The sequence below is a fragment of the Vipera berus genome (assembly GCF_964194415.1).
Source record: "Vipera berus genome assembly, chromosome: 2".
NCBI classification, from domain to species: domain Eukaryota; kingdom Metazoa; phylum Chordata; class Lepidosauria; order Squamata; family Viperidae; genus Vipera; species Vipera berus.
The window spans coordinates 27,762,532-27,785,948 of NC_138203.1; the positions used below are offsets into that span (position 1 = coordinate 27,762,532).

The following is a 23,417-nucleotide window of genomic DNA, read 5'->3' on the forward strand; positions in this document are numbered from 1 at the left end:
AGGGAGACAAAGAGGGAGAGATAGAGAAGGAGAAAGAAAGGGAGGGAAATAGAGGGAGAGAGAGAAAGAGGGAGAAATAGAGGGAAAGAGAAAAATAGGGAAAGAGGGAGAGGGAGAGGGAGAGAAAGAGGGAGAGGGAGAGGGAGAGGGAGAGGGAGAGAAAGAGGGAGAGAGAGGAGAGAGAAAGAAAGAGGGAGGGGGAGAGAGGGAGAGAAAGAGAAGGAGAGAGAGAAATTAAATTAGTAACATGATTGTTAAGTGAATCTGGTTTTCCCACAACTTTGCTTGTCAGAAGGTTGCAAAAGGCGATCACATGACCCTGGATCAATGTGACCATCATAAATATGAATCGATTGCCAAGCATCCGAATGTAAATCACATGACCCTGGGGATGCTTCAACGGTCATAAGTGTGAAAAATGGTCATAAGTCACTTTTTCAGTGCCGCTGTAACTTTGAACAGTCACTAAGTGAATCATTGTAAGTCGAGGACTACCTGTACTTTATCATTTTTTTTCCTTTTTGGGGGGGGTCAAGTTTTTGACACCTTGCTGGGCGACTGGTGGTACTCGGACATTGCCTTGTCCTAAAAGTGGTACAATGGATGAAAAGGTTGAAAAGCCCTGTTTTAGTATACCGGTACTATTTAGTTCAGAATATTTTTTTTCTTGTTTTCCTGCTCTAAAAACTGGGTGCGTCTTATGGTTAGGTGCATCTTATGGTCCAAAAAATACGGTAAGACCTACCCCAAAAATAAGCCCTAGGTTTGGGGCGAAGCGCAAGCTTAAAAATCAAGCTGGGGTGGGGGGTAGAGCTTGCCTCGCCTCGCAGGCCCGACACTTGCCTCTTCTGTGGCCAAAGGAGCAGCTTCATTCTGCAGCTGAGAATGGAGCTCTGCCCTGCATTTCACAGTCAGTGACCTTTCCAGAAAGGTCTCTGCAGCTGAAAACCAAGCTATAGATTCAATCCATGGCTCGGTGCTCGGTTGCTGAGGCCTTTCCAGGCCTCTGACTGTGAAATGCAGGCTGGAGCTCCATTCTCAGCTGCAGAATGAAGCTGCTCCTTTGGCCACAGAAGTGGGCCAGCTGGGCGGGGCTGTCGGTGCTGCTGCCACGAGGTGAGTGGAAAAGACACCCACCAATAATAAGACCTGGTGCCTCTTCTGGAGGCCAAAAAAGAAAAAAAACAGGTCTTATTTTCAGGGAAACATGGTACTACCTGAAACTATACCACAAAGCAATTTACAAACATACCTTTTTCAGTAATTGTTTCTTCTCACATATCCACCATGTGTGATATGGCCATTCCAAAAAAAACTTTAAAACATTACATTCTCTTTATTACCAAATCCAAATTGCCTCTATGTGTGATGTTAAGTAAGACATGGTGAAATGATCATCTTTCCTTTGAGTACTTAAGCATACTCTCATTTGACTTATGGGATGGTAGCAATACAAATTTTAAATAGCATGCAATCCATCTGACACTTTCAATCTGAAGAAACCAAGCTTAAATAGTCTTTTAACATCATTATCTGTGAATGGTATAAAAGAAAATTTCTTCTTCACCTGTATTAGCAACTTTTAGAAAGTTCAACATGATTCATCCTGCTTTCCTCGGTGACCTTAAATGTTCAAGGACACATGAAAATTTGTAAGAGGACTGGCCCTATAGTATCTGAGGGTGAAAGACAGCCAAAAGTATAGGTAGTCCTCGACCTATGACCACAGTTGAGCTCAAGATTTCTGTTGCTAAGTGAGAAATTTGTTCAGTGAGTTTTGCTCCATTTTACGACCTTTCTTGCCAGTTTTTAAGTGAATAACTGAAGTTAAGACAGTAACATGGTTAAGTGAATCTCGCTTCCTCATTGACTTTGCTTGTCAGAAGGGTGCAAAAGGAGATCACATGACCCCAGGACACTGTAACCTTCATAAATATGAGTCAGTTGCCAAGCATTTGATTTTGATCATGTGACCATGGGGATGCTGCAACAATCATAACTGTGAAAAATGGTCATAAGTCACTTTTTTCAGTGTAACTTCAAACAGCCATTAAACAAACTGTTGTAAGTTGAGGACTACCTGTATTAATCCCATCATCAAACTACTCCTTAGAAAATATTCCATTCAAATTGGAAGCAATTGGGTGATGGGTGATGAGAATGAGACATGCTATGTTGCAGATTTATTTCCTCCCAACTCTGTTGAAGAAAGTATCACTATTATTAAAAGAAAACTGATGGAAAACATCTAATCAAAATTAGTCTGTTAAAAAGGAAAATAATGAGGGATTTCCACTTTACTGAAGTCAGTGAGAAACATTTGTTTGAAAAGCAACGTAAGAAATAAAAAATACTTACAGTTTGCTAAGCATTTCATTGCTGACAGAACCCAGTGAGGAACCTCTTCTGCATCAAAGAATGTTAAGTGGTTTAATATGTTAGCACTTATTAGATCAAAGAAATTGGGTTTTAAATTACAACTGCAGGCATTTATTTATCTAATGATTTTATGCCTATTCCCATAGTACGATGAATATTTCTCCTCTTTAGTTCTCAGCTATAAAGTGAATTATATGTGTCTTTATAGGCTGCTGCTCATTTTTTATCAGCTAAGGATGACTTCATGTAGGCATTAAGGAAAATGATTTTAGAGTACAGAAAACAGTACCAGTAGTAATGTTGCAATAGAAAGCAATAATTTTAACAGAATAAGATAATAAGTATTCTGCTTCTTTGTGCAGAGATGAACTCTATGTAATAAAGCATTTTTAAAAAGCACAACCCAAATGAATACACTCAGTTTTGCTAAGGCTGCTGGCTTATTATTTCAACAGGGCATACTGCACTGAAACATACTTGCAGAAAGTTAACTCATACAACCCTTAATTTATTTATTTATCTATTAATGGGCCTTATATCCCGCCCTATCTCCCGAAGGACTCAGGGCGGCTAACAACAATAACATATAATAAGTACAGAAATTAAGATAAAATTAAAATTAAAGTTATCTGTGCAATAAATTAAAATTAAAAATAAATTAAAAATTGTAAACATAATTAAAATGCCTGTCAGTCCAGGTCAGCCAGGTGGAAAAGGAGTGTTTTGAGGCCGCGGTCAAAGGACCGGAGATCTTGGGCCATCCGAAGCTCAGGGGGGAGCTGATTCCATAGGACTGGCGCTCCCACAGAGAAGGCCCTTCCCCTGGGGTTCGCCAGCCGACATTGTCTAGCCGACGGTACCCTGAGGAGGCCTTCTCTGTGTGAGCGTACTGGGCGATGGGAATTCGTTCCCGGTAGCAGATGGTCCTGCAAGTATCCCGGGCCTAAGCCATGTAGGGCTTTAAAGGTAAGTACCAGCACCTTAAATCTCACCCGGAGGGCAACCGGTAACCAATGCAGCTCATGGAGCAGAGGTGTTATATGGGAGTATCGGGGAGCTCCCATCACTACCCGTGCAGCCGCATTCTGCACCAGCTGAAGCCTCCGGGTGGTTTTCAAGGGCAGCCCCATGTAGAGAGCATTGCAGTAGTCTATACGGGAGGTAACGAGTGCGTGGGTGACTGTACGTAGGGCATCTCGGTCCAGAAAGGGGTGCAATTGGTATACTAGGCGAATCTGGGCAAATGCCCCCCTAGCTACGACTCCAATATGATCTTCAAAACTGAGTCGTGAATCTAGGAGGACGCCCAGATTGCGTGCTCTATCAACGGGAAGTAACATCTCTCCTCCTATAATCAAAGATGGAACCTCTTGGACTAAACGAGATGACGGTACGTAAAGCCACTCAGTCTTGGCCGGGTTGAGCCGAAGCCTGTTCTTTCCCATCCAAATCTGTACCGCTTCCAGGCAACGGGACATCACATCGAGGGCATCACTGGGTTGGTTCGGGGTGGAGATGAAAAGCTGGGTATCATCAGCATATTGATGATACTTCACCCCGAAGCCACGGATGATCTCTCCCAGTGGCTTCATATAGATGTTGAACAGGAGGGGCGAGAGCACCGACCCCTGAGGCACTCCACAACTAAGGGGCCTAGGGCTTGACCTCTGCCCCCCTGCTAACACCGTCTGCGAACGGCCCGAGAGGTAGGAGGAGAACCACCGCAGAATGGTGCCTCCCACTCCCAACCCCTCAAGACGACACAGTAAGATACCGTGGTCGATGGTATCAAAAGCCGCTGAGAGATCTAATAGGACCAGGACAGAGGAATAACCTCTATCTCGGGCCCGCCAGAGATCATTCACCAGCACGACCAATGCCGTCTCCATGCTGTACCTGGGTCTGAAACCCGATTGGTACGGATCCAGATACTCAGCTTCCTCCAGGACCAAAGGGAGCTGCCATGCCACCACGCTCTCAACGACCTTCGCAAGAAAGGATTCAGTTTCAATTTATTATCCCTCATCCAGCCAATTTTTAACTATAATTGCACTATCATGGAAGCCAAACTGTCTTCAGAAGAGGTCATGGAAAATTATTTCTTGAGAACATCTGGTTCCAAATCTCCTGATGACCTGTCCTGGCAGGTTTATGTAGCCACTGAGGAATACTAGGGACAGATGGAGCTTTGAGCGGCAACCCGTAACAGTTTCCATTTGAAGGAAATCTACCTCAGAGATAGAAATGGAGTGACTATAAAACGTCCCTCATTCCCACATACAGTAGGTGTGCTGTGTTCAGTCCTGGAATTAGTTTGAGTTGTGACTTGGGGGGGGTGGTATTACAAGGAAAGACAGCAAACAGTAATTAGAATTTATCAAAGTTTCCTAGATTTCAAGGGGAATCAAATTATCACAAATTCTTTTTTTATTTCTTTAGACAGATCTGACCCAAAACTTTATTGGCACTGAATGAGCAGGTTAGTGATCAAGATATATTTGTTTCCTGAATATATTCCAACAAAACCATAACATATTAAACAGTTCCACTTACTTGATTTATCTTCTAAAATGACAGTTCCTTGTTTGTTGACACTGTACACATTCTGAATGATGTCCTTTGGATTGACAAGTTTAGTGTCCAAAATATCATTCAGCGAGTGCAAACCTAAAGTTTTTTGCAAGCTATAGAAGACATAAAGTAAACAGATTTAAATAGGCTAGCAGCAAATTTACAGCTAAATAGCTCACATTGTCACTGGATTATGTACATATATATGAATGACTAGGTTATGTGCCTGTGTGCATAATAAAACCATCTTACTTACTAAAACCTCATTAGTAAAACAGGCTGTTTTAAAACAAAAATTATTTGCATCTTTCAGATGCAAACCATATTACTTATGATAATGCTACTTTGATATAAAATACTTTAAACTATAATAAAAATGAAAGGTCAGACCAGAGAATTACACCACTTTCTCTTCAGTGTTTCATACATCTAGTCCTCAACTTATGACCATTTCTTTAACAATAGTTTAAAGTTATGCTGGCCTTAGAAAAAGTAACTTATGACTGTTGCACCACCCATGTGGCCATGTGACAGCAATTCGAGCAGCTTTTTGCAGTCATGTGCTCATGATTTGCGACCTTCCCAATCAGATTCCAACAAGCAAGGTCAATTGGGACATATTAAAGAACAAAACACCCAAAAGACAGGAAAATGTTTCACTCTACATTCCAAATTAGGTCTTTGCTTAATTGCTGTAACAAAATGTCTCACTAAAAGGAAAGGTAGTTATTTTTCCAGCAGTGTATATTGTCGATAGACTAGAAGCATTCTTTAATACAACATCTACATAAAACTGCTGGGTGACATCATCCAACACCATGGGATGATTTATCATCAATATGCTTATGACACAGCTTTACATCTCCATCTCCAGTGATCCAAGTGATGCTGTGGCTGCCCTCAACTGAGCCCTGGTAAGACAGAATGGCTGTGGATACATATTGCCTTGGGATCTGGGGGTTTATCATCTTTAGTTCTGGATGGGAGGCAGTGTAACACCATTGTTACGCAAACTGCACTGGCTGCAGAACTGCTTCTGGAACCAATCCAAGATGTTGGTCACTTAACTTTAAAGCCCTTTATGGTAGGGGTCCAGGATATCTGAGGAGCCTTCTTTCTTCAATGGGATTGGCCTGCCCCACTTGTGCTGGCAGAAGGGGCATACTCTGGACCTCATCAGCCAAGGAATTGTAGCTGGTAGGGTCCAGAAGAGCCTTTTCTGCCATGCTTCTATGCCCTTTGGAACATCTTGACATACTGGTAGCAGGTGATATCTACTATCTTTCTTCTGGCCTTCAGGAAAAGCCTTAAAAGTCAGATTCTCAGGAGAGACAGAGTATATTCCAAAGGAATAAGAGACAGATTGATGTCAAAACCAAGAAAGACATGCAGTGTTTCTTCTAAGTAGTTTCCCTTATTGTTCTTCACCTACAGACAGAAATATTGCCAAACTAAAGCAAACTATTTGCCTCTTTATAGTTATACTCTAGGGAAGAGCTGTCTTGATCCTGTTCCTGCCAATCAAACTATCTAAAATTTACTCTCTTATTCCTATTCTCTTATTCTTCTGGAATGCACTCCCTCCCTCCTGGACTACATTCCACCACATTTATTTTGTAAAAAAAATAACTCAGGTAATAGGCTTACTATGATAAAGTCCTGGACTTCCATATGTCTTCTACATTTGCCTCTGTTAATTGTCGATGATGGATGAGTTTGCATGCTGGTACTTCTCCAATTGCAATGCTGTGACGTTTGAACCACATTTCAGAATTCTGTAGCAATGTGAGGAGAAAAATGCTAATTACTGTTAATCTATAATTTTGCCCTTTCGTGGCAACGTTGTTTCCCCAGCAATATATTTAACCAACTCTATGGAAAGAGTCACAACTAAATACAATTCAAATTTAATGAAACAATTTCCATAAATCCACCAATTTTAATTTTTCTTAATATCTTTGAAGGCAGAAAAGATGATAATCTTGACATAATATCATGTGTTTGAATTTCTCAACACATTATACATTAATGTATGGGAAGGTATCTTACCGATGTGATAGGTTTCACTGGAATGTGGTCTTGGAAAGCAATTTTTTCAAAGTCCCAGTTTGGAAATGTCACTATTTCTTTTCGGTAAGGAGATCGTTTAGGGTACGGTTTTAATGGTGAGAAAGGAGGAAACCTAAAATTTAAAAACAGTCTATTAAAATTTTCATAAGAATGTTATCATTCTGCCCTGAGAATCTAGCCCCATTGATGCTACTAGATAACCTTTCTTTAAGCTGAAAGAACTTTGGAGACAAAATAACACAACTACAAACCCAATACAGAGCTTTCAAAATTTCTCCAAAACTAAAGATACACAAACAATGATATCAATTTATAACATTATCATGCTAAAAATTCATTTTGCTTTGAGGGGAAATCAAAACAAAGTTTTACCTAAACTAATTATCTTTATAAATATAGAAAATTGTTACTGCAAAATATTGCAGTATTTTCACCTTCACTTGTTCCAATATTTTTCCTTTACTATTATTCAAAGAAAGTTATCATTTGGGAACCGCTAAAATCAGGATTCATGTGCTGTTTTACTTACAATTTTATATTTTGCTTCTATTTTAGGCCCAATTTTAAATGTTTCCTGGTAGGACAGATAGATTTTGTATCTCAATTCTCACAAATTCTATTGACAATGTTATTTTCAAAGTGTACAAATTCTGTTTTAAAGCCTGTGCTATTAGGAAACAAATGATGAAACCTGACAATGTTATCTATTTTGTTTTATTTTATATTGGTTCATGTAAGCTGTTTATTGTATTATAAAACTGTACAAATATTTCAGTTTATTCACTGTTACAAATCATTGGATGATGTATTTTCTGGCCAGAAGTGGGTTTTTTTTATCACAGGCAATAATAAATTAAGTATCTATCACAGGAACATAAGAATAATGTTGGATTATATCAAGTAATTTAATAGATCATCCTCTTCCAATGTTCAAGCAGATGTTCCTGGATCTCCAAAGTATATATGTATAACATTAATCAAGTGGGTTGCCTTTGATGCTAGAATGTTCTCATGGTTAGTAGCCATCAAATCATTATTTTTTATGAATTTTCCTGTCAAGGTATCAGTCAGAGGAAATAATATCAGGATTATTTAGGATCATGTATGAGTCCTGACAATCTAATCATGAACCTGAAATTATTCCATAAATGTTCCATTATGATCAAGAATATGTTATCCCCAATCAGATCCATTTTTTGTGAAGTTTTAGTTGCAACTGCATTTTTACCATCACACAAAAGAATTTCAGCCAATAAAATCATGATAACACTCAAAATATGAATGGGGAAACAGTGATCTGGTCTTGATTTGGCTTCATATCTGTCTAAAAGATATTCCAGCATATTATAATGTCTTTTACAATGTCTGGACACACTACAGTTCAGATCAGTTTCTCAAACTTGGCAATTTTGAAATTGTGGGCTAGGGAATTCTGGTAGTTGAAGTCCACACATTTTAAAGTTGCCAAATTTGAGAAATACTGGCTTAGATAGAAATGTTATACAATGCTTTACTTCTTACACATGTTCCCCAACAATAACAATGGGTTAACTCCACCCTCCTAGGCTTTCCAAATTAACTTAGTCTTTGGGGCTCAGTCCCCACAGTAGTTAAAAGCTTTTGAAGTGACATACAATCCTTGGCTCCCTACAAATGCTCTTGCATTTGTTGGGGATTAGATGTTGCCTCAGCCCCTTAGCTCCTTTCATAAAACCAGCTGCAAAACAAATTTGCTGCTGAGCTCCAGGCTGTTTCAAGCTCTGTTTTTAAGCAATGTTATTATTAAACATCCAACCCAAACTCCAGGCAAGGATCAAGCCAAGATGGGCTGTTTACTATGGCTTGTGGTTTTAACAATTGAATGTCTGTGGTTGTTGCATTGCCTTAATGTCACCACCTCCTTTTTTGTCTCCTGTTCTCCTATTCACCCATAACCCTCCAGGTTGGCTTTCCCCTTTGAGGCTAAGGGTATGGAGGGTATGGTGTTGCTAGACTCGTGGTGGCAAACCTATGGCACGCGTGCCACAGGTGGCACACAGAGCCCTCTCTGTAGGCACATGCGCCATTGCCCCAGTCCTAGGCCTTCACCTGGGTTTTATAAAACCTTTTTGATTTAGGCCTCTGCCACCGTGTGCAAAAAAAAAAGGTTCAATCAATTTCAATGTCTCACAGAAAAAAAAGATCTTGCAAAGTTGGAATTGATTGAACTTTTTAGTCCCACCCAGTCTGCCATTACCACCGCAGCCATGCCCACCCAATGGGCCATGCCCACCCAATTGGCCACACCCAACCAATGGGCCATGACCACCCGGCACCTGACAATACATAAGTGGGCTTTGGGTTGCAGTTTGGGCACTCTGTCACTAAAAGATTCGCCATCACTGTGCTAGACAGTAGTTATTAGAAAGCCAAACTAACATCATTTTAGAAGGGAAAGGCAACCCACTATTTAGTGAAGCAAGAATGTCACATGGACAGATAAGGGATGAATGAGAAGAAACCATTACAACACTAGCAACAGGGTTAATGCATTAGAAAGTAGGAAATTGAGCTAAACTCTATTAGGAAAGTTAGAATCCGAGAACTTTAAAAGCAGACACACATAAATTCGTCATTTGTACTTGACTATAAAAGGGTGTTGCATCCCTGGCATGGACCCAGCTTCTTTTAGTGCCTTGTGTACAGACTAAACTTTTGAACTCTGATATCTGGTGTCTGACCTGAGCAAGGAACAAACCATAGAGAATAAATCCTTCCATCAGGGTGCTGACCTGGTTATCTATAGACATGAGATGCTCTTGAAAAAGTTAGGTGTGGCTAAACTAGTCAGCTAGAATGGCCAATTGAGTAGCTGTAACACTGGCATGTATGCCTATGGACTGAGTCTATGTGGGCCAGTTCACCCTCTCAGTAGATGAAGAGGGGAAATTGAGCATTTCCACTATCAATTTCCAGCACTGTAAAACATTTGACTTGAGAGGGGATGAGTTAAGCCTAGCTTTTACAAAAGGGGGAAGCATTTCTACCCATTTGGCAGCACTTCATTCCCAAGTATAGAGGGCACTTTCAACCTCATCCTCTCTTCCTTGGTTACACTGGTTGGTCTCAGCTTGCTCAGGTTGTTGAACTCTTTTCAGCAACTGCCTCCAAGTTTCAAAGTCTGCCTTAATAGCCAGCAGTTCCTTGTTCCAGATAGCATGAAATTGTTTTGACGGATTTAACTTTCTTCTGTTTTTTAGCTTTATTGTAGCATGTAGCAAAATAGCTCACATTGCAATGTCAAAAATGTCACTTTCATCTACAAATGGCTAAATACAGTGTTATGTTGGAGAATAGAGTGAGTGGAGAAATCCTTTTATTTGTTTGAAACTTTACTGAACAGGATATTCTATCTGAATGGAGTACATTTCCAGCACAGGTTGGCTGAAGAAGCTGTGAGTTTTGCAAAGTTTGGAATGAAGATATATTAATAGTTTGTGAAAGCCATTAGCTTCTGCATAGGTCTGACCCGCTTTGAGAATTGTCAGTCTAGGGTATTTTTTAATTTGGCTGGGTCTTTCTGGACCTTGTTTTTTGGAGAGATGCAATGTCCATGATATTAATAACATTGACTTCAAAGTTGCATTTTTCAGGAGTTGCATACAGATTATGTTATCTGAGGCACTGCAAGGCATCTTTTACAGGGCATTTGTGATGCTGAAGGGAACATGAATAAATCAAGGTGTCATCTAAATAGATTATGACAGATTGGTTTGTGAAATCCTAAAAAAAATATTTATTTATTTATTTATTTATTTATTTATTTATTTTATATACCGCCCCATTCCGGAAGGACTCAGGGCGGTTCACAGGGCAAGTTAAAACAATACAAAAAGGAAAGATAAAATAGAATTAAATTAATACTAGCCCACAGGATTAAGACAAAGTTAAAATTTAAATTTAAAATTAATATAATTTAAAACCCCTCAGTCCAGGCCAGACAGTTCAAACAACCAGGTTTTCAGGTCCCGGTGAAACGAGCGAAGGTCGGGGGCAATCCAAAGTTCCATCGGCAGTTCGTTCCAAAGGGCGGGTGCTCCCACAGAGAACGCCCTCCCCCTGGGAATCACCCGCCAGCAATCCCTAACCAGCGGAACCCTAAGGAGGCCCTCCCTGTGGGAGCGCACAGGACGATGGGAAGCTGATGCTGGCAGCAGGTGCTCCCTAAGGTAAAATGTAAAATATAAGGTAAAAATGTCATTCATCAAGTGCTAGAATATTATGGCAATGTTGCACAAACCAAATGAGATCAAAATTTATTCAAAACACCCATATCAGGTGGGAAGGGCAGCTTTTCATTAGTTGCCTTCCCAGTTTCATGCCAAGTTGTATGTGACTCCTTCTGAGGCTGAGTTTTGTAAAACTTCATGCCTTCCACATATGCCCCGGAAGTTCTGAGATCAAAGCCAAAAGTAGTGATTTTGGATTATGACCTGGTTGAGGACCAAGCAATCATTGTAGAACCTCAGTTCTCCAGATATTTTCTTGACAATAAAGGTAAAGGTTCCCCTGCACATGCATGCTAGTCGTTTCCGACTCTAGGGGCTGGGGCGGTGCTCATCTCCATTTCAAAGCAGCTACAGATGGAGAGATAAAGTTCAGTTTCTGAAAGGAAGTTGATCTATACTGGAATCTAGGTTCCAGGGACCATGTCAACAGGGCATTCATAGGGACAATATGTTTGTAGTGATGGTGTTCACTGAAGGCATAGCTGAAGTCACATATTTGTCTGGAAGATTCTTTTACTCTAATTTATTTTTGCTGAGAAATGCTCCTTACATATGGATGAATTGAAATATATTAATTCCTTTTGACAGATGATTTGAAAGTCATGCTTAAGAGTCAGGCATTTCTCAGAATCATTGGAAAATTAAGGGCAGGGCCCAGGTAGAATTATAGTTCCTCTACATGTCCTTCTAACCCCATTTCCACTAGGCCCGTGCCACTTCAAATAGCAAAGATCTCTCATCGTTTCGAGAGACACAGATGGCTGTATGGCATGTCACAAATTCTGTAGGCCTTCAAAGGTATCAGATCCATGAAATTACTGGTGGCTCCACAATTAATCATGGTTTGAGTAAAAACCAATGGTCTGGATCTTTATAGGTAAGGTCAAGTGCCTATAAAGCCCAACAAGGTTTTGTAATTGGGAGTTGCAACTAGTTCAGTGATTATAGTTCCCCAATTGAGGAGTTCCTCTTAGACTGAAGGCAGCCCATTTCTGAGTATGTTGGAGTTTGGTGTCTTCACTGGACATTTAACAGGCTTGGCCCCCACAATATGCATATGATCCTGTATGTCTGTATTTTGAATTTTCATCCAGAGATAAATGAGATCTAATTCTGCCCATTAGCATGGACATCAATATCCAGGCACCAGTGGATCAACTACAGCAGACATGTCAAACTCGCAACATCAAATGACGTCGTGCAATGTATCGGGACAGTTTTGCCATTGCTGGCAATGGGGTGGGCTCAGCTTCCGCATGACGCATCTGGCAGGCGGGCTGGCAGTTTGACACCCCTGAACTATAGGGAAGAACATTCTACTCTGGCCATCTCCTCCTTATTGCTTAGAAATTAGTTTCTATCTAATTTGTTAAACTAATTGTTAAAATTAATTTGATAGAAAGAACAGGAGGGGAAACAGTGAAATAAAAATGGCAGTTTTAGTAGTTATTTTAGTAGTTATTTTCAGTCATTTCCTAAACCTTTCTTCCTTCCCAGAGCTCAGGTTCTGTTACTGTCTTTTATCTGTTAATGGCTTTTACACTGCCTTGCCATCTCTGCCTCACTCTATTGGGGGCCTCTTGCAGCCAAACAGTGACTGAGGGAAGATTGAAGGATGTTCATAGAAGCAGGCACTTACAGATGAAATAAATCTCTAAGTAATTTGCTGGATAATTGGGAAAGGGCCCATTAACACTGAGTCCAGCTTTATAGATAGATGGGCAGAAAATTGGTGGAAAGCCATACCAAGTGTCCCATCACAATGCAGTATGCTGCATGGAACTGTTGCCGATTCTAGATGTTCCTTTTTTAGAGTAGCTAAGTAGCCTATGGAGGAACAGGCCTTCAAGGAATAGCAGAAGCAGAATTCTGGAGAGCAAGATATATGGGTGGTAGCCACAAACTGCCTGAAAGAGACTTGGCTCTGGAGGAAAGTATTCAGCTATTATAGGTAAATTCTGCAATAATTAACCATTCAGTCTAATTGTCTTACTGATAAGAGAAGTAGCAGCTCAAATACCGTATTTTCCGCCATATAAGACGACTGGGCGTATAAGACGACCCCCTACTTTTCCTGTTAAATTATAGGGTTTGGCCTATACTCGCCGTATAAGACTACCCCTCTTCCAACGCACACCAAATAAAAATTAAAAAAACATCAGATTTGATTTTAATATGGTAATTTTATCAAAAGCTTATGACATGCAGGTGCTTAGTAGGAAAACTGTCACTTATAAACATAAGGCTGTGCGTCATCAAACATGTAAACATAAAACAGTGCAAGTGGATTAAACTTTTCCTAATTCACTCTAAAGCTGAAAGGAAGGATAAGACAATAAACCCATGGGAGCTGCCATGCTGTTTGTTTTCTAAGCTGTCAACCAAACTGGAACTGATAATGATAGGAGGAAGATAACAAACAATAGAGAGAGAGCAAGTGCTGGGCAAGTCCCTGGCGAGTCAGCAACACCCATCGTAACTCCAAGCTATTTTTACAGGATTTGCTGGCGTGACAGTTTCCCTTTAAAAGCCTTCAAAATCCTCCTGTTCATCATCTGATTTCATTAGTACATCAATGACATCTTGTGATACACTTGTAAGGCAGTCATCGTATGGATCTAATTCCGTATCAGATGGTGTGGTCTCAGCTTCGGCTTCCTCTTCATCTTGCCACATTTAGTCGTCCTCCATACCATCTAATGAATTTGATATGTCACACTTCTTGAAAGACTTGATTACTGTTTCTGCATCAATATCATTCCAGGCTTTTATGACAAACTTGCACAAAACATCAAACTGTGGAGCACGCATGTTTCCTCCTTTTGTGAATGATTTTTTGCCGCTAACCATCCACTCATTCCAGTTCTCGAATGTGATCTTTAAATGGCTTATTTAGGCACACATCCAGTGGCTGTACCAACGATGTCAATCCTGCAGGAATAACTGCCGCATCTGTGTTCATTCTTGCCAGCCTTTGCTTGGTGCTGGGAGTTAAATGAGCCCTGAACATATCCCACACCAGTAGACTACGTTTTTGAATAAATCCACCTGGTCGCCTGCTCCATACATTATCAAGCCATAGCTTTACCCCTTCTTCATCCATCCAGCCTTTTTCATTCACATGTACAAAACAACCAACAGGGAACTTGAGTTTCGGCATTGTTTTTCTTTTAAAAATAATCATTGGTTTCAGTCTGGCGCCATCAGCTGTGCATGCTAGTACCACTGTAAAATTGGACTTCTCATGTCCCGTTGTTTTAATTAAAATTGTTTTTTCACCTTTTGGATGGACAGTTTTATTTCCAACCATATCAAAACTCATTGGAGTTTCATCCATATTTCCAATACTACTTAACGCATAGCCATGTTTATTGCGCTGTTGTATTACGTATCAATGGAAACGAATTACTTTGGCATCAAGATCTGCAGGTAATTTTTGTGAAATTTTTGTCTTTTGCCTCAGTACCAGATTATGCCTTACCAAGAATCTAGTACACCAGGATACAGTGGCCTTAAATCTTTTGCTGTGATCTGGGTTAGATTTGGCCCACTGAAGTGCAAACAAACATATTTTATTTCGTGTCACTATATAACCGCTTTGGCGATGCTCATTCACCATGTCTATTACATGTTTTTCAAGTTCTGGCCAATGTGGAGTGCCTCTTCCTAATGCACACTTACCCCTTGGCATACTCTTTAATGCTTTTTCATTTGCTTTCCAGTCCCGAACCATCTTTTCTGTTACTCCATATTGTCTTGCAGCAGCACAGTTATTATGTTCTATGGCAAAGTTTACAACTTTAAGTTTGAAACTGGCTTCATATTTCTTTCTTCTTACTGGTGGAGCCATGATGGGGCCTTGACTGTTAGCCAGTTGTATGAACCGGTACAGATACTGGTGCTGTGCTGTACTGTATTCACCATCACATGTATCTGCTCACCAGAGAGACTACCTTCCCTCAGAATCACCATTCCCAGTATAAAACAACCAGCCAATCACAACAAGCAATGTATTTCCTGCATACAAAATCTGCTTGGATTGGGTGGGTCAGCTCTCCCTCCCTGCCTGCCCAGCCCTCCCTGTCTCCAAGACGATCTGAGCGGTAGTATGCAATGTGTCACAGGAGTGTTTGGGAGTCAATAAGCTGAAGACTTTGAGGAACCCTGCCTTATAGCAAAGGTAAAGAATCCCAGTTTTATAAAGTACCGGTAGCTCTAATGTGCTTCATTGAGAATTCACCCCAGTAGGAGATGCAGATTCTATGCATATTTACGGTACACTGAAGCGAAAGAAATAACTCAATATTTCACTTCCTGGCACACAATCTGCATATTAACAACTCTTTTAGTACCCTTTTTTTATAAGTGCCACGATGTTGCTAAAATAAAAGAGGTAAACTTCGTTACCCACCCAGCCCATGCATAAAACAGAAATGAAAAGTCTTAAGCCTTTTCGTTCCCAAATACCAAGGTTTCCCCCGAATTTTGCATGATTAAATAAACGGCATTTGCGTATTGTTTCTCCACGGAGCACTGACAAAATTCACTCGAATTAAGGAACGTGGGGAGCTAAAGAATCGGGCTATAGGGAATGTCTGGCATGACGGGCAACCCTGGGAAACAGGAGGACTGTAGTGGCACCCTCAGTTCGCACGTTCCGATCCGGGAAAGCGCCCGGAGCCTCCTCCGTTATGGTATTTCTAATGGAACATCTCCACGCCCACGTCACACCTGCCTCGCCTTTTAAATCCCACTCCCTTTCCTCCCGTAACGTTTCCCTGCTCCGCCTGCTCTGTGATTGGCCCAGCTTTGTTCCTTGTCCCGCCAAAGGGGCGCCTCGTCTTCTTTCCTCTGAGATCTCGCCTGGTGCGCTGCTGCTCTCAGTTCTGCACTCCGTGACCAGGCAAGCAATTCTTCTGGTCAGCGCGGGTCAGGCGGTGCCTCGGCGGGAGCAAAGGTGCTCCCTTCCTACGGTCGAGCGGGGTGCCTCTGGGGACCGCCTGCCTCTCCTCTCATCGGAGACCTGACAGCCAGCATTGGAGGCACTAGCATGGCCAATCCTAGAGAGAGCAACAGCGGCAGCTGCAGTAGCCGCCCCAGAAGCTGACGAGTTTGCCCTCCATCACCCGTTCGCCGTCAGCCGCTTTACCACGGGTCGCCATCGCCTACCTCCATTCACCCAGCGATCCCGCCGCCCAGCAGAAAAGAGAAAAGATCCGAGAGGTATTTTCCGGCGTATAAGACGACTCGGCGTATAAGACGACTGCCCAACTTTTGAGATGATTTTCATGGGTTAAAAAGTCATCTTATACGCCGGAAAATACGGTACTGTTCCAATAATTGTTTCACTCTTTTCAAGTACTCATCAGGCAGCATATGAAGTACAACAAATGAATCTGAACGTCTAATAGTTGGAAACTATTTCATCCAGTTCAAAAACTGGATGAAAATTGACATCTGCAAGTCTCTTACAGTAGCATCCACATAGCATCACATAGGTTAAACCCTAGGAGATACCGGTGTGCTTGGCAGAAGATTGCTGAGGAGCTTTAGGAATAACCAGCAGCTTTAGGAATAACCAGCAACTACTGGTGGCTCTGTTGTGATGAGAAGAATCTCTGTGCATCAGTGTAAATGCTGAGAGTCATTGCCCATAGTACATGGTTGAACTACAGTTTGAACTATTATAAAAGATGGTGGTTCCATTGAATAAGAGTATATGGGAACAAATCTCTTGCAGCAAGATACAGTACTAGATAAAAGGGGACTCTGAGGCGGAGGGACACCAAATGAGAAGTAGTTAAGGTTGGCTATGTTGGTGAAAATGTGCTTTGTGGGATCAAAGTGGGTGTTTAATAAATGGCATCAGGTCAAGGCATGCATGGCTGGACAGGAGTAGATGGGTCAGCTGATTTGCACTGAATAGTTATGGGTTGTGTTGGAGGCTGCTAATTGCAATAGGATGGATGTGAAAATTCGCTGAGGGAAAAGGAAGTAAGGGGATAGAGCCAATGTAATTGTAATGGAAAAGGAAAGTTTGACAGGAAGTGGAATTAGTCATTTCAGTAAAGGTCAGATAATTTGGTACTGGGTTCCTACTTCAACTCAAATGTCTTGTTGTTTTGGTAGGGTATCTAGGAAAGCAACTTGTTGGTGATTATCCTCACACTGATGGTGGTGAATGCCTGGTTCATCTGCAAAAGGATTGCCCTTGTTAGATGAATGAGTAGATCTGGTCTGTATTATCAAAACTGAGAGTTGGCCTAGCCCAAGATTTTTCCTTCTGGGTACTATATTGGAAGTTAGGATGCAGGGACAAGCAGTGAATCTGCTGAACATAATCCTTGATGAAGACTACTGTTGAAATGGTCTCATCTTCTAATGTTAAAGGTTTCAATCACTAAGCCTGAGGAGCAGATTTTAGGAGAGTTCAGGTCTCTGTGGGCTGGCTATGGATAATCTTGAGCCAACATGTACAGGAAGCTACACATAAGGCCTGGTCCTCCCTTAAGAGGAGTTGGCTTGCTATTTCAAGATGGAGGACATTATTGCTAGTCCTTTGCAATTTTCAGTTTAATACACATATTAAACTGTATATGTATAATTAAAATTATGTATATGAATAATTAATGTTCTCTCACAGATGTTGTCTGGAAACTCTATTTAAGGTAGATTGTGTAGCTTTACCCCCTCAGAGGCCGCCAAAGCCCAGGCCCTCCCAGCCCCACTCCCCTCCGTCAAGCTCTTAAGCTGCGCTCTTAAGGAGTTAGTAAAGTCTTTTCTTTCAGAAGCTCACGCAAAGTGAGGAGCTGGCAGACTCTCGTCGTCAAAGGGGGGGCTTTCAGGAACAAAGATGACCAGCCCCTAGCCCCGATAGTCAATGCGTGACGGTGTTTAACAGCCTCAGGCAGTCGTAGCAGCAATAGTCAATGATTTCACAGCGGCCGTTTGGAAACAAGTGGGGTGGGGAAACCTGGCTCCAGGCAGCGATAGGAACACGAACGAAGGTAGTCAGCATTCTGCAGTAACAGCTCGCCCCACAAGGGCAACTCCCCACAATGTCTATAACTTGCACAAGTAACAATCAAAGTTTGGATGGCTGCTAGTCTCCAAGCAGTAACGACCAGCCTCTCCTTCTCTTCTGTCATCACTCGCAGTCTCAGGTGTCGTCGGTGTCAAAACCCTTCCCCCCTTTCCTTTATTGTTAAAATCTGAATTTAGCAACCCCAGCAACTTTCTCTCTCCTTACTTTGTCTCTCTTGCCTCCACTCAGGATTTCCCCCCTGTGAAAGAAAGCAATAAAATTCCACCTTCTCACTCTCTCCTTCCCTCTCCCTTTATGGAAAGGGATCAGCTAAAACCTCAAATCCCTCTTCGACTTCACCTGGTCTCTCTCTAACAACAGCAACAGCAACAGCAACCCCCACCCCACCCCCTCTTTCCTCCTTTTTCTTTCCTTCGGCCCGATCCATGCCCACCGCCCCAAAACCGGTAGCAGCTGTCCAAACTTCCCTCTCCCCAGACAGGCTCCTGCAAAGCCTTTCAGCCAGCCCTGCTACAATTGCATGGAGGGTGGATGGTGGGAACAGAATTGTTTGGTTGGTTTTGGCAACATAGTACAGTAGTTCTTGCTTAGTGACTGCTCATTCAGCAACTGTTCAAAGTTATGGGTGTTACAGCATGTCCATGGCCACATGATTGTGACTCAGGTGCCTGGCAACCAGTGAACAATTACAATGGTTGCATCGTTCAGGAGTCATGTAATCACTATTTGCAACCTTCACTTTGGCTTTCAACAAGCAAAGTCAATGGGAAAGCTTGCAGAAAGTTGCAAGTCACAGTGACATGGCATCATTCTTAATAACCAAGCACAATCTGCTTAACGTCCACAACAACCTTCATGTGATTTTTCATTTTATAACCACACTACTTAGTGATGGAATTCCAGGTTGCAATTACAATTGTTAAATGGTGATTACAGGTATTGCTGCAGGAATGATGCCATTTCTTTCTGTTTCTGGAAGCTAAGGATTCAACACTTGCTTGAAATACAGTCATTTAAAAATGAACGCACACACATTTTCTACCCCAAGAATTCATTCAGTTATTTACCTATATAATTTACCATTATCCTCAAAATCATCCTTGCCCCATCTTCCTTTGATATCTTCAATAACGTGATTCTTCAGGAACTTTTTGAGAAGCTGAGCTGTTTGAGCACGAGTTACTTCTGGGCTAAAGTTTTGGTTGCATCTTAGCAGTTTATGCAACCACTCCACAGCCTCGGAAGCTGTGAAGCAACAGTCATAGCTTTTGAAGTGAAAACGATGTTTCCGTAAAGGCATTCCATTTCGAAAGAGTTCAACAGTTTCATTCCACTGAAAAGAAAATAGGAAAGCTTTATCTAAGCACAAGTTAGTACTTGTTGGGGCAGCACCTGAGAAGGAACAAAAGACTGCATGAAGAAGCCTAACTTGAATGTTGTAATTTAAGCTTTTAGGCTTTTTCCATATTAGCCAAGATCTTTCCAGTTTTTATATATTATTTCTTATAAGCAAGTCTAAGAAATGACTGATCATTTCTTAGGTTGTTCTCCAATATAAGCACACTCCCTTTAACAGCTATTTGTTCTAAAATCATGCTTGACTACATTCAGGTTTTGAATTACTTGAGCAGAAATCTGCCTTGATTGGTGTCTATAAATAGGTGCACAAAACTGTGGTATGGTGATTGTGCATTTAAATTCTCAATCATGCTTGTCTTAATATTGACCATTTTACACTGTTTTATTTATGTAAAAAAGTTGCATCCTGTTTCATTGCTCACAAGAGATAAAATATGGAGAAAAATTGATTCCCTTCACCACCTGTCTTTGTTTGTATATCACAGGCAAGACTTAAAGCTGATTTCTTTTTACAGAGGGAGAATAACACTCCCTATAGTTCAGAGGATGCAACACATTTTTTACTGAAGTTTTCAGAATGCCAAGCCACTGCCCAAAGCTTTTAGGACTGATATGAGTGGAAGACCAAAACATCTGGAAAGTCCAAATAACCACATTTGTATTTTGAAATATTTTGTAATGTTTATAGTTGTTTTAATTGTGTATGCTGCCCAAAAAGTCAGTTGTTGTAATTGAATGTTATTCCTTACACTTTATATGGAAATCATCATATAAATAACATTTATGACAATTATGAAGTTGCATTTTTTTTAGAATCTTCATTCCTGCCAGTCTTTGTAGCTCTGGTGGCCCTACTTTACTTATCTTCATCAACTGTGTATCTATCTGTGTGTATTTATTCATATTAGGGGCAGGAGGTCAAATCAAGAGTAATGTTGGTCATAAAAGTCTCACTATAGAAAACTAGGAACTTTTTTTCTCAAACTGTTCAAGGACCCGTACAAATTCATAAACTGGGTTCCACACATTGCATTAAATTACAATGTTTTAATCATGGGTTCATAAACAAAGCCCAGTGGCTGGAACTGCATAACACATCCAAAAACCACTACCACCTCAGCAAACAATGATTCAGTGCCCTGGTTAGGTTTAATATTATACAAGGCCATTGTTTTAGTACATGGAATCACCATTTGTTGGATGCAAAATATTAAGTGTTAATTTAAAAGAAACCCTCCCAACATGTTAATAAAAAAAGACTATCTTAATTTGTGGTATATATTTCTAACATTTTTTTTAAAAAAATAATGTACTGTAGTACAGTTGAAAATGTATTCTCATATCTAATATATTAAATGACACATCCTATTCAAAGCTTTAACACCACACTTTACTGCACAGTAAACCAGTGATCTATTTATGAACCTATGGATGCTATGTACATAAAGAAAATACAATTCACCAATGAAGGAGAACATTTGTAGCTCGGGATTGAAATGAGGGGTCCTTGGTGCTCTCTGAGCTTGCTTGTATTCTTGCACGTTTCATGACCCTAACTAGGTAACATCATCAGTGCTGGTGTTGGTATCCATTTTGTTGGAATGTGTTGTACACATGCTCCATTTCCTTTTTCTGCTGTTCTGGATTGCTGCCGTGTGTTTGAGCTCGCCTAAATAAAGTCCTTACACAGCTTCTCTTGTGAGAGGTTGGGTTGTTGCTTTGATAGTGGACCACCGGGTTAATATGGGTGGTTTTTCTGTAGATTTGTGTTTCTAGTTTGTCACTGTGGTCTCTGTTGATCAAGATGCCCAGGAAGGGCAGCGAGTTCTTGTTTTCTTTTCTAGTAAACTGGATTCCTTTAAAAATGTTATTTATGGTTCTGTGGGTGTTCTCTAATTGGTCCTTTTTTATTATGGTGAACCTCTTCATGGATTACTGCCTTGTCGTGGCGAAGGGGCTTGCGTAATTCAATGAAGCTATGAGCTATGCCGTGCAGGGCCACCCAAGACAGACAGGTCATAGCAGAGAGTTCTGACAAAACGTGATCCACCGGAGAAAAAAATGGCAAACCACTCCAGTATCTTTGCCATGAAAACCCCATGGACAGTACCAAAAGGCAAAACGATATGACGCTGGAAGATGAGCCCCTCAGGTCAGAAGGTGTCCAATATGCTACTGGGGAAGAGCAGAGGGCTAGTACTAGTAGCGCCAGAAAGAATGAAGCGACTGGGCCAAAGCCGAAAGGACGCTCAGCTGTGGATGTGTCTGGTGGTGAAAGGAAAGTCCGATGCTGTAAAGATATTTTCTCCATAGGAACCTGGAATGTAAGATCCATGAATCAAGGAAAGCTGGACGTGGTCAAACAAGAGATGACAAGACTAAACATCGACATCTTAGGTATCAGCGAACTAAAATGGACAGGAATGGGTGAATTTAATTCAGATGACGATCAGGTATACGACTGTGGGCAAGAATCCCTCAGAAGAAATGGAGTAGCCTTCATAGTCAATAAAAGAGTAGGAAAAGCAATACTGGGATACAATCCTCAAAATGACAGAATGATCTCAGTTCGAATCCAAGGCAAACCATTCAATATCACAGTAGTCCAAGTCTATGCCCCAACCACCAGTGCTGAAGAGGATGAAATTGACCGGTTCTATGAAGCCCTACAGCACCTTATAGAACTAACACCAAAAAATGATGTCCTTATCATCATGGGGGATTGGAATGCTAAAGTAGGAAACCAAAAGATAAGCAGAATAACAGGCAAGTTTGGCCTTCGAGTACAAAATGAAGCAGGGCACAGGCTGATAGAATTTTGTCAAGAGAATACGATGGTCATAGCAAACACTCTTTTCCAACAACCCAAGACACAGCTCTACACATTGACATCACCAGACGGTCAACACAGAAATCAGATTGACTATGTGCTCTGCAGCCAAAGATGAAGAATACAGTCAGTAAAAACAAGACCAGGAGCTGACTGTGGCTCAGACCATGAGCTTCTCATTGCAAGGTTTAGGCTTAAACTGAAGAAAGTAGGGAAAAGCACTAGGCCACTCAGGTATGAATTAAACCATATCCCTGTTGAATATACAGTAGAGGTGACAAACAGATTTAAGGAATTAGATCTGATAGACAGAGTGCCTGAAGAACTATGGACAGAGGTTCACAACATTGTACAACAGGTAGCATCCAAAACCATCCCAAAGAAAAAGAAATGCAAGAAAGCAAAATGGCTGTCTGAGGAACCTTTGCAAATAGCTGAGGAAAGGAGGGAAGCAAAAGGCAAGGGAGAAAAATAAAGATAAACCCAATTGAATGCAGAATTTCAGAGAATAGCTAGAAGAGATAAGAATGCCTTCTTAAATGAACAGTGCAAAGAAATAGAAGAAAACAATAGAATAGGGAGGACTAGAGATCTTTTCAAGAAAATTGGGGAGATGAAGGGAACATTTAATGCAAAATGGGCATGAAAAAGGACCAAAATGGCAGGGACCTAACAGAGGCAGAAGAGATTAAGAAGAGGTGGCAAAATTACACAGAACTATACAAGAATGAGCTTAACGTCCCTGATAACCACGATGAGGTGGTCACTGACCTTGAGCCAGACATCCTAGAATGTGAAGTGGGCCTTAGAAAAGCTGAGCAACAACAAAGCTAGTGGAGGTGACAGTATTCCAGCTGAGCTATTCAAAATCTTAAAAGACGATGCAGTAAAAGTG

The 23,417-nt window shown here is 41.1% G+C and overlaps 1 protein-coding gene across 1 annotated transcript in view; it reads right to left on the bottom strand.

Moving 5' to 3' along the window:
• DEPDC1B (DEP domain containing 1B) overlaps positions 1-23,417 on the bottom strand; it is a gene marked incomplete at both ends in the record, with an annotated part of 48,606 nt that overhangs the window by 21,178 nt on the left and 4,011 nt on the right. Inside the window, 5 exons of the mRNA XM_081321114.1 lie at positions 2,359-2,406; positions 4,933-5,063; positions 6,598-6,725; positions 7,000-7,132; positions 19,401-19,666. Coding sequence (XP_081177240.1) covers positions 2,359-2,406; positions 4,933-5,063; positions 6,598-6,725; positions 7,000-7,132; positions 19,401-19,666 — 706 coding nt within the window. The remainder of the gene's footprint in view (positions 1-2,358; positions 2,407-4,932; positions 5,064-6,597; positions 6,726-6,999; positions 7,133-19,400; positions 19,667-23,417) is intronic.